General features: G+C 46.7%; 1 protein-coding gene across 1 annotated transcript; it reads left to right on the forward strand.

The window, feature by feature from the left end:
- The first annotated feature begins 348 nt into the window (after window positions 1-348).
- On the forward strand, window positions 349-10,078 carry LOC124159675 (neurogenic locus notch homolog protein 1-like). The gene is made up of 6 exons (XM_046535583.1): window positions 349-358; window positions 411-605; window positions 711-1,040; window positions 1,346-1,651; window positions 8,683-8,988; window positions 10,011-10,078. Exons 1-6 carry the CDS (start codon window positions 349-351, stop codon window positions 10,076-10,078), a joined length of 1,215 nt encoding a protein of 404 aa, XP_046391539.1.
- The last annotated feature ends 1,382 nt before the right edge of the window (window positions 10,079-11,460 follow it).

An 11,460-nucleotide genomic window follows, 5' to 3' on the forward strand; every position in this document is an offset into this window, starting at 1 on the left:
GTAATCATTTTAGGAATTGTTCAAGTTATTGGAGCTGATGTGATGAATCTTTATAATTACATGCTTTTCTTTTTTTTGGCTCAATCTATATATTTTGTATTATAATTCTGACTGTAATATTTTAGGATATCCTTACTAGTAATTTTAAGATTTATTGTTTTCAAGTTAATGATTTTTCGTAGTATGCATTTAATCTTCTATAGTAAATGTTTTTTTAAACTGTTTCCTAATAATTGATGCAGATATATTGGTGAAAGATAGTTGTTATTGTGATACCATTTTGTGTGTTGCAGAAGTTCCAGTCATTGTTGACCCATGCAATCCATCTCCATGTGGTCCCAATGCCCTATGCAGAAAGGTTAATGAACAGGCGGTGTGCTCTTGTCTGCCTAACTATGTCGGAAGCCCAGCTGGCTGCAGACCTGAATGTGTTGTCGGCTCTGAGTGTCCCTTGAATCGTGCATGTGTGAATCAGAAGTGTGTTGATCCATGCCCTGGCACATGTGGCCAAAATGCAATCTGCAAAGTGGTCAACCACGTACCCATTTGCACGTGCCCTGAAGGCCAAACTGGAGATCCTTTCTACAGATGCCAGCGCATTCCTGGTGAGTGTAGTGGGACATCTCTTGCTTTGAAGAATGAACTTCAATCATTTCAATCCTCGCGGAGTACGGCAATAAATGTTTTAACCATTTGCACAATCTTTTCAGCTCCTATTCCGGTTGTGTCAGAGGAAAGAGTCAACCTGTGCTATCCCTCGCCGTGTGGCCCACATTCTGAGTGTAGAAACATTGGCGGGGCTCCTTCATGCTCTTGTTTGCAAGGCTACTATGGAACTCCCCCAAGCTGCCGTCCAGAATGTACCATCAACCCAGAGTGTCGGTCAAACCTTGCGTGCATTAGGGAGAAATGCCGAGACCCATGCCCTGAGTCGTGTGGAGTTGGTGCTCAGTGCAGTGTCATCAACCATGTCCCAATATGTACTTGCCAGAAAGGTTACACTGGAGATCCATTCATTAGCTGTCATGTCATACCTCAAGGTAAAAATTTTACCTTATCCAATATAGCTACTGCAATTATGGATGAAGCTTGCATCTGTTAATTCTTTTGTGTTGTATTGGAGGAATTTGTAATATGAGCATTAGAGAATTATTAGCTGTATTTTCACAATTTTTTTAATATTTGGATGATAGTCATTTAAGTGACATTCAAGCATTGTATTCTTCAGTTGTTTTGATGAAGCCTCAGTCTATTTTCTGTTACCTCTGATGAGGGTTTTTTGTTTCAAAAGTATTTTTCATAATTGGATGCTGTTTATAACATTGGTTGCTCTATTCCTCTTCAGCGGTTGAGACACCTGCCGCAGATCCGTGCTTCCCATCTCCATGTGGTTCAAATGCAAACTGCAGGGATGGTGTCTGCATATGTATACCAGAATACTTGGGTGACCCATATGTAGGCTGTCGCCCAGAATGCGTCATCAACTCGGAATGTCCACGAAACAAGGCTTGCTTGAGACAAAAATGTGCTGACCCCTGCCCGGGAACTTGTGGTCAAGGAGCCAATTGTGTGGTTTCCAACCATGTACCAATATGCTCTTGTCCTCCTGGAATATCTGGTGATCCATTCATTATATGCCGACCATTCCAAGGTATGTGAAATACGTATTTCCTTATATTTGAATGAAGTTGCTTTTTTGTGATTGATATGTCTTCAATTTAGCCAAATTTACTGTCTGAAATGGACTAATTTACCATTTTTAAAATACTTATTTATGATAGAGATGTCAACAAATAAAACTTTTGGGTTTACCCATGTCTTGTGTCTTAACCCTCTCGAGACGGTGGAGTTTTCGTCTTAGCATGACTGCAGTACTGAGCCCCAAGAAACTCTTCTTTCTCGTGGTACGGAGCATTTTTGGAGAGCATTCGTTAAGAAGGGTCTCGCTGAACCTTTTTCGACCCCTCCACGCAGGGACTTCGCATTATCTCGGACTCCGAGAGTAGTTGTGCTCCCTCCTTCCCGGGTTTACGACCATACCTGCGGCATTGGTTCGCGGTCAACTTATTGTTGTTTATTCACAAAGAACGTGTTGTTTATTTCCAAAGAACAAGTTATTTATTCACAAAGAACAAGAGCACATGTGCGGGTAAGAAAAACCAACTACAGACACTAACTACCAGAGGGCACCACCATACGGGTTCATACCAAAAAACAAGAGAATGGTGTGGGGTATTTTGCCCTCAGCGGTCACCTCAAACATCACAATACTTATGTATTGCTTATATGTATTTAGTAAATGGATAATTGTTTCTTGCACGTAAATTACAGACTTTGAATGAAATTCCTCATTTTTATCTGAGCATTGTCAAATTTTAAATGAAGTTCTAAGGCCATTATTAACACATTTAACGCAGCAACAATTTCCATGTTGATGTTTATAACCAACTCGATATATAAGTAAATATTTGTCGTAGAATTTCGTTTAAAAATGGTAAACGATGCTTAAAAGACATGTGGCGGCCGCACCTCCTGCCTCGCCGCCACACCGCTTGCCCGGAGGCAAGTTAAAGCGCGCTCCGTCATCGTTTCCTTCCTACAGTCCAGATAGCCCAGCGGTAGCGCGGTCGCCTCCCAAGCGGGCGGCGACCAAGATTCGATGGAATGGTTTGGACGATGTTTATTGATTCGTGTACAATTCCACACTGAACTGCCGGCCGAAAGGCCGCAGTATTTATTCAAATTGCCAACTTCCAGTATGTTCTATCTTACTTTTCTTGAACATTAAAGAAAATTCTAGAAGGGAATTCTAGAAGGCCAGAAAAATTAAATAATAAAACTTTCCGGCACGGAGAATCGAACCCGGGCCGCCCGCTTGGGAGGCGACCGCGCTACCGCTGTGCTATCTGGACTGTATCGATGACGGAGCGCGCTTTAACTTGCCTCCGGGCAAGCGGTGTGGCGGCGAGGCAGGAGGTGTGGCGGTGTGGCGACGAGGCAGGAGGTGCGGCCGCCACAATACTCCCCCCGGGGGGAAGACAGCTGGCGTTGTAGCGTACAGGTGAACGAAGAGTCCGACCAGAGCGCGTCGTTGGAGGGGGGGCGGCAGAGGTGTCCGCGGGCGAAGGCGACGTCCCGGTCGATGGCGCGGAAGATGGTTTTCCGGAGGTCGGTTCAGGAGGTCTCGATGTCCTTTCTTGAAAATCGTCCGGCTGGAGAATGTGCGCAGGCTTAAGTCGGTCGATGGAGACGACTGTTGGTTTCCCGTTGATGTTGATGGTGAATGTTTTCTCGCTGCGGGTGATGACTGGATATGGCCCTAGATATGGTGGCTGGAGGGCCGTCCGAACTGCGTCTTGTCGCAGGAAGACGTGCGACGTCGTGGCTAGAGCCTTGTGAACAAAGATTTTCCGGCTGTTGGAATGATGAGTTGCAGGAGTTGGTCTCACTTTTGACATGTGAGTACGCAACCGAGAGACCAGATCCTCAGAACCGATGCTTGCCGGAGAGTCGGCGAAGAAATCACCCGGGAGACGCAGCCGTTCGCCATAGAGGAGTTCCGCTGGTGAAGCCTTCAGGCCCTCGCGCCAGGTGGTGCGGAGTCCGAGGAGAACCATTGGCAGTGCGTCGATCCAGGACTCCGGGGAGTGCGTCATTAGGGCTGTCTTGAGAGGGCGGTGCCAACGTTCTAGCATTCCATCAGCTTGAGGATGGTAGCTTGTGGTAGGGTGAAGAGCAATGCCCAGGGTGGCGCAGAGCTTTTTGAAGAGTCCTGATTCGAACTGTCGTCCTCGATCGCAGGTGAGGCGTTTTGGACAACCGTAGTGGGCAACCCATCCTAGGAGAAAACCTCGGCAGACGGATTCGGCAGTGATGTCGGCGAGAGGTTCTGCTGTCGGCCAACGTGAAAAGCGGTCGATCATCGTGAGAAGATATCGGAACCCAGAGGCGTAAGGCAGAGGTCCGACGATATCGACGTGGACGTGGTCGAAACGTGCTGTAGGTATGGTGAAGTTAGCCAGAGGAGACAATACGTGACGATGCACTTTGGATCGCTGGCATGGAAGGCAATTGCGAACCCAAGTGCGACAGTCCTTGGACATGTACGGCCAAACGTAGCGATTGGATATGTTTTTAAGAGTGGAGTTGGAACCGGGATGGTCAAGACTGTGGACTTGATCAAAGACACGTCGACGGAACGGTGGTGTGATATAGGGTCGAGGCGTGTCCTTAGATGTGTCACACCAGAGTTTGACGGTTGTTCCAGGAATTGGCATTTGAGAAAGCTTGAGTGAAGTACCGCTGTCAAGGAGTCCACGAAGTTCTTCGTCGGTGTCCTGCGAACGGGACAAGGCGACGAAGTCTAACGGTGTAGAGGCGCTGACAGATTCCACTCTTGACAGACAGTCGGCGACGACATTGTTCTGGCCGGAGACGTGGCGTACGTCAGTTGTGAATTGAGTGATGAACTCCAGGTGTTTGAACTGACGTGGCGAGCAGCTGTCAGCGTTCTTGGTACGATGGCTGAAGGCGAAAGTCAATGGTTTGTGGTCCGTAAAAATGGCGAAGTCGCGGGCTTCTACCATGTTACGGAAGTGTTTCACTGCCTGATACATCGCGTAGAGTTCTCTGTCATAGGTGCTCCACATCCGTTGCGACGGCTTTAGTTTCCGTGAAAAGAAAGCGAGCGGCTGCCAATTGTCACCTGAGCGTTGTTGCAAAGCAGCACCAATCGCGGTCTGGCTGGCGTCGACGAAGAGGGCCAGGGAAGCTTCAGGGTCCGGGTGAGCTAGAATGGTAGCCCGGGCGAGACCGTTTTTGCATTCTTGGAAGCTGTGAAGAAGTTCCTGAGTCCAGGTGATTGGCGTGGAACTCTTGACTGAAGGACCTTGCAGGAGCGCGTTGAGTGGTGTCTGGGCTGAAGCTGCGTGTGGGATGTGGGGCCTGTAAAAGTTGAGCATACCCAGGAAACGACGGAGGTCTCGAATGGTCTTCGGCTGTGGAAAGTCGTTGATGGCAGCAACTTTTTCGGGTAGGGGTGAGCACCCATCAGAAGTTACGGAGTACCCGAGGAAGGTGACTTTTGTAGCTCCGAAGACACATTTGGCTGGATTAATGACGATTCCATAGTGAGAAAGGCGTTCGAAGAGGGTGTGGAGATGGTGAAGATGCTCCTCTTCCGAGTGTGAGAACAAAAGGATGTCGTCCAGATAGGCGTAGCAGAAAGGAAATCCTTCTAGAGCTCCGTCGATGAAACGCTGCCAGGTCTGCGCGGCGTTCCGAAGTCCAAATGGCATGAAGTTGAATTCAAAAAGGCCAAATGGAGTTATAATGGCTGTTTTGGGGATATCCTCTGGAGCCATGGGAATTTGTGTGAAGACTTTTGCGCATTCGACAACGCTAAAAATGTCGCAGCCGTGGAGGGCAACGGAGAAATCTTGCAGAGTGTGAATTGGATAGCGATCTGGGATAGTTCGACTGTTGAGCTTCCTATAGTCACCGCATGGGCGCCACCCATCGTTTCGTTTGCGGACCATGTGCAGAGGCGAGGCGAAGGGGCTGTTGGAGCGACGTGCCGTACCCTCGCGGAGCATGGCATCGAACTCAGCTTTAGCAGCGCGGAGGCGGTCTGGGGCCAGGCGTCGAGCTCGATGATATATGGGAGGTCCAGGTGTAAGCTCGATGTGATGCTGTGTTTGATGGCGCACTTCTCTTGGAGCGCCAGGAGGTTTGGTGATTTCAGGAAACTTGGCGAGCAGGCGGTGATACGCTGTTGTGCCGGGGATTGTCCGAATGCTGGCCTGACGAGAAAAAGCACGGTGTCCCTGAGTACACAGGCCAGTAACTTGGTCGATGAGCTGGGCAGTTTTTAAATCCGGAACCAGGTGAAAATGATCGAGGAAATCCGCTCCAATGAGTGGCTCGCTGACTTTGGCGACGGTGAAACGCCAGACAAAATCACGACGAAGGCCTAAGTTGAGTCGGAGTGGCATCGTCCCATATGTGCTGATCCGGGATTCGTTGGCCGTGGAGAGATCGTAGTTGGTTTCGACTCGTCTGTCGTTGCAGAACTTTACCGGAAAGATTGACAGATCAGAGCCGGTATCGATTAGAAATCGATGACGGGAGTATTTATCAGTAATGAAAAGGCGGCTGCTCCCTATAGGGCGGGCGGTGGCCGCCGTCACTGCTCGCCGCTGGAGTTTTCCGTAGCTCGGGAGCAGGGCGCTTGGCACCTCCTGGCTGCATTACCGAAGCGCCGATGGTAGTAGCACAAGCTGGCGTCGTCGGCTGGGTGGTAAGTCTGGGAGGGGCTTCTGGACCGTGAGGGAAAATAGTCTCGGCTGCGGGAACTGCTGCGTGAGCGCCGGTGCTGATCGTTTAGTTGCGAGAGGAGAGCCGTTAGTTGTTTTTCGAGGCTCCCCAGTCGTCTGGCCAGCGAAGAGAAATCTTTTGAGCTTGTTGTAGCGCAGACGGCGGGAGCTGAAGTGTCCGTTGAGCTGGCAACAGCGTTGACGGCTAGGGCTGGTGGTGGAGGCAGCGGTGTGATCTCGACGATCCGATCGGCGATTTTGGCGAGTTCTTCTAGCGGCAGTGTTGTCTGTGCTTGCAGAATAGCTTGGACGGTAATTGGAAGGCGCGTCAGCCATATTTGTTTGGTATGATCCGCCTGGATTTGGAATGATCCGTTGAGTGAGCGCAGATGGCGTAGGAGTTGCGACGGCTGCCTATCCCCAAGTTCTTCAGCCTGAAGGAGTTGCCTAACCCTCTTTTCCTCGGAGAGTGAAAGTCGGCGGATAAGCTCATTCTTCAGATGTTCATACCGGTTTTGAGCTGGTGGATTTGATAGAATGTCTTCCACTTCCTCGGCGAAATGGTTGTCCAATATGGAGACGACGTGGTTGTATTTAGTCTCTTCCCGTGTTATGTTGGCAAGTTCGAACTGCGCCTCGGCTTGTGCGAACCAAACTGAAGGCTTACTTGGACAGAAGGACGGTAGTTTCACGGCTACGCGGCATGCCTCCTGTTGATTGGTTGCCTGGAGTCGTGCGGCATTTGCTTCGGCGTCGTGCTGGGGTGGCGGAGGTTGCGAAGGCTGCTGCTGCGGTGGTTGCTGTGGCGGCAAAAGTGGCTTCGGTTTTTGCTGCTCCGCCGCAAATGCCTGTTGAAATTGTTGGGCCTGATCGGCGAGGGCCTGCTGGTGTTGTCCAACAAGCGCCTGTTGTGCTTCCGCGTATTGCATAGCCGCCGTCTGCAGTTCTGTTCGAAGGTCGTTCAGTTGACGAGTAAGCTCGGCGATTTCTTCGTCCTTGCTGGGCATTGCTGGTTGCATTCGTAGTTCGGGGTCACCAATGTAGCAGGCGTCGAACTAGGCTGCTAGAAGGGAATTCTAGAAGTTTCTTAAATGTTCAAGAAAAGTAAGATAGAACATACTGGAAGTTGGCAAATTGAATAAATACTGCGGCCTTTCGGCCGGCAGTTCAGTGTGGAATTGTACACGAATCAATAAACATCGTCCAAACCATTCCATCGAATCTTCATTGTTAGCAGCCTACTTCGACGCCTGCTACAGACAAATAATTCAATTCTTAGTGTATATTTCTTGAGAAATGAACAAATATTTATTTCGAAAATTGACTGTAAAAACAATTGAATGACCGCTGTCCCGTACCGCTGAGAGGGGTTCTAAAAGACGAAGGGTCCAGGTACGTGCTCCCGGATTCCGAGGGTTAATCCTAAACCCCGAGGCGTTGGGTCCCAAGACAAAGACGTCGTAAACCCATGACCGTCCTAAAAGGGGGGGGACCTGGAAAACGTATATATACGGCTTTCGATCTCCTGGCCGGGAAAATCTCACACGTATATATACGCCCGTCGTCTCCCGGGTAAGGGAGCGTCCACACGTATATATACGTGTACAGTAGGGAAAAGGTTAAAAGTCGTCAACATTTCATCCCCTCTGCCGGGGACCTCTTCTGGACTAATTTATAGATTTTTCCTGTCAATCAATAAAACATGTGTGCCACAAAAATTTTAACAAATGCATTGATTGTGATAGAGTTTGATAAATACAGGGACCCATATTTTTTTATCCACTTCTTCTGGAACTGATTGGGGCAAAATTCAAAGGCCTAGAAAGATTGCGGAGATAAGTCGATGACATCATGCGCTTATGTCAATGTATCTCAGCTACTCCCCTACCCCTAGCATCAACCTTGAATGGTTCAATTGTTGTTTACACTCTTGTGAATAATTCCTTGCCTCTATTAGCCATTCTTTCTGACCCAGATGTCTAAGTGAGTGAACCAGAACTCTAATGGTCGTTTGAAACTTTTTAAGCAATGTCGCAGTATTAATTATTGTGTGGCCCAGCGTTACCTGACCGATGCTGGTGGCTTTATCAAGGGAATCTGGTGAAGCAGGAAACTTTATTCATTTTTATTTTATTCAAATTTTAACTTTTTAGGGAATAGCTAATCGAGTATGATTTTTTTTTGTCATACCTTATATTTTTCCCTGACATCTAACAATTTATTTTAATTAATTGAGTTTTTACATCATACATTTATATTATATTTGGTCAAATACAATATAATCCATCCAAAATCCAAATACCAAATCCAAATAATAAATGGAGTTGGTGAGTGTTTTGTCTAAATAACTGCTTGCTTGTTTCCGCAGAACCTGTCGTGACCCAGCCTTGCAATCCATCTCCGTGTGGTCCGAACAGCCAGTGCAGGGTTTTGAACAATGTGGCAGTGTGCTCATGCTTGCCAGAGTATGTTGGTTCTCCACCATCCTGTCGCCCTGAATGCGTCGTCAACTCAGAATGTAATCTGAATCAGGCGTGCTCGAATCAGAAGTGCCGAGATCCTTGCCCAGGCACTTGTGGGACTGGTGCACGCTGCGAAGTGGTCAACCACAATCCCATTTGCAGTTGCCCATCCCATATGACTGGAGATCCATTTGTCAGGTGTTATCCCCCAGGTGAGAGAGCTTAGACAAGTGTTAATTTTCACTTTTGACTGCAATTTCTTCCGCGGTTAGAATTTTCGTTCCGCTTTATCTTCCTTCTCCATCCATTCCGCCCGCCCGCTGGTGGTCTAAAACGCAAACGCGGCCGTGCCCTTTTTCGGATTAAAAATCCTCGGCAACAATAAAAACAGAGAAAGAATACAGAACGAAACATTTCCGTGCGTCTCCTTGCATGTTGCGTTTTTTTTCGCTCGTCCTCTTTTTTTTTGTATCCCTTTGTCTTTCCTTCTCATTTTCTTCTATTGTACTCGCGGGTCCACTTTTGGACGAAAATGGGCGACAAGATGCTCTGTCGATAAATGTTTTTGGGTGAATTGCAGTCTCACACTTGCCGTTCGTCACGATAAGGCCTTTTTATACTCTGCAGGACACCGTCGCAGAATGACCCATGCTCAGAGGCTATTGGAGCTGGCAATTTACGCATCTAGAATACAGCTGTCATTCTTACACGCAGTTAAAGGGATTGTAAGTAGGACAATGGGTAAATGCCAATGTAAATTAGTATTAAAGTTTTCTTCGGATCAAAGTAGGTTTGTATGGAGTATTTAAGAAGTATTATGGTGATTTCTCCTCCCTTCCTGGGTTTCCCTATTAAATTAACAACAAGTCCTATTCCCTTTCTTTCTATCTAAAAATTCAATTGACTTCCTTCCTTTCCCTTCTTTATACCACATTCTACCCTCTAATACTGTTTTTAAAAACCCTCCCCGCTTTGCACTTGCACCAACCATACCTTCTGCTGCCTTCGTAACTCATCTATGAGCTGCCTCTCCTCATCCACCATATTCCGCACCTCGTCGCTCCTCCTCCTCTACGTTCCATTCACCGTCTCCATTAGTCTCAATGACAATAGCTGAGGAGATATTCAAGTCGAGATCTGTGTAAAAATAGTTTTAGAATTGTTTACCTGTGATGACGATGATGTGATTACATAACAGTATCACAGTGTTCGTGAATACGAAATTGTTTATCAGAGGATCGTTGCGTTAATGCTGGTGTTCAGAAAAAGATAGCGAAATTCCGTGAGGAGCGGTTAGCGTGAGCTCTCTGTACATATGCGTTAACGACGACATTCATAGTATTCGTTATTTTATTATCACGGAGCTTGGTGAAAATGATAACGGGCCCTGGTCGATTTTATAATTATCAGGTAAATGAGCGTAAAATTTAGAAGCAAAAAGTGACGTTATTTATGGTTTCATGCGCTTGTACCCATATTTTGTGTAAGAAAATCGGAAATCACGTAAGAAGACCTTCGAGATGAAAAATAACATTGATACGATATGGAGTGTAGAAACAGTTATTGGAAAAGACAGTGAGGTAACTAAGAAAGCACTCGACTCGAAGTCACTACAGTGTGTGTGCGGTAGTGTTGTGTAAGTACCTCAGATGAATTAAAGATGGCGTCCAGTACGCGTCATTTTTTTATTTACGCATCCGAGCAATTGAGCTAATTTTTCGTTGGGCACTCAATTTAAGTTTTGGCTAATTTTTTCCATAAGGCTTTTAGACCTAAATGGAAATAATAGCGAAAATTTTCTGTTAGGTGTAGAGGTTTACTTGTTACAGCGTGATTTTCGAGAAGTAGAGATACGATAGGACTCTTGGCGTTTGCAGATGCTGGTTCTGAGATAGTATGTGCAAGATGGTGGGAAAGAAATATGGAAGTTTTCGAATTTGGTGGATGAGGAGGTGAAATGAGATTAATAATGAGAGAAAGAGCGTGGCTGAATGCGTACCAAGAACAGAGTGAATGATGGAAACAAAGATAGAACGAAATGTGTTTTTCATGGAGGTTGGAGTCAAGGGTTATGATGTGCTAAGGTAGTCAATTCAATTCATAGCCTAATACCGTTCTTGAGTGAGGCAATCGCGAACGAACGGTCGACGGTCACTACTGAAGTCAATCACGAATGATGACGGAAATACCCTAACCAATTGCGACCGACTTCGGTCGCGAATAATTATCGCCGAACGACATCTGTCGCTACCGTCGCTACCAACCGAAAAGAATGTGTCGTTCGTAGGAGTGATTCTGTTCATCGTTCGATCACACGAAAGATCTCAATCGCGCGCTCGGTCACTCACGACAAGCATCACTAGTGGGAGCGGACTGCTTACTCAATAGTCTTGACGGGAATATCACGCCACAAAAAAGTTACAGGGCTAATTTTAGTGAGTTCATATTTTTATAAACAAAAAAATAGTAAAAAGAATAAATAATTCTACAACTCAAGGTAACAGTTTTATTAGTTTTTTTCTGACTTATGAGCAAAAATGTCAATAATTTGAATTTGCGCCTTAAAGCTATGATAGATTGTTGACTAGAAAGAAGAAAGCTAGACGGGCCGTAACCACTGAAGGGGTCTCGCGTGTGTTATCATTTTGCAGTTCATTTACCTATAGGGTGGGTGCAAGGAAAAT

The sequence above is a fragment of the Ischnura elegans genome, chromosome 5, assembly GCF_921293095.1.
Source record: "Ischnura elegans chromosome 5, ioIscEleg1.1, whole genome shotgun sequence".
NCBI classification, from domain to species: Eukaryota; Metazoa; Arthropoda; class Insecta; order Odonata; family Coenagrionidae; genus Ischnura; species Ischnura elegans.

What these genes read in the sequence shown, in the direction of transcription:
- LOC124159675 (XM_046535583.1), top strand. An exon ending in CAGATGCCAGCGCATTCCTG is followed by an intron (nt 606 to 710) that starts GTGAGTGTAGTG and finishes CAATCTTTTCAG; the next exon opens with CTCCTATTCCGGTTGTGTCA. An exon ending in TATATGCCGACCATTCCAAG is followed by an intron (nt 1,652 to 8,682) that starts GTATGTGAAATA and finishes TTGTTTCCGCAG; the next exon opens with AACCTGTCGTGACCCAGCCT.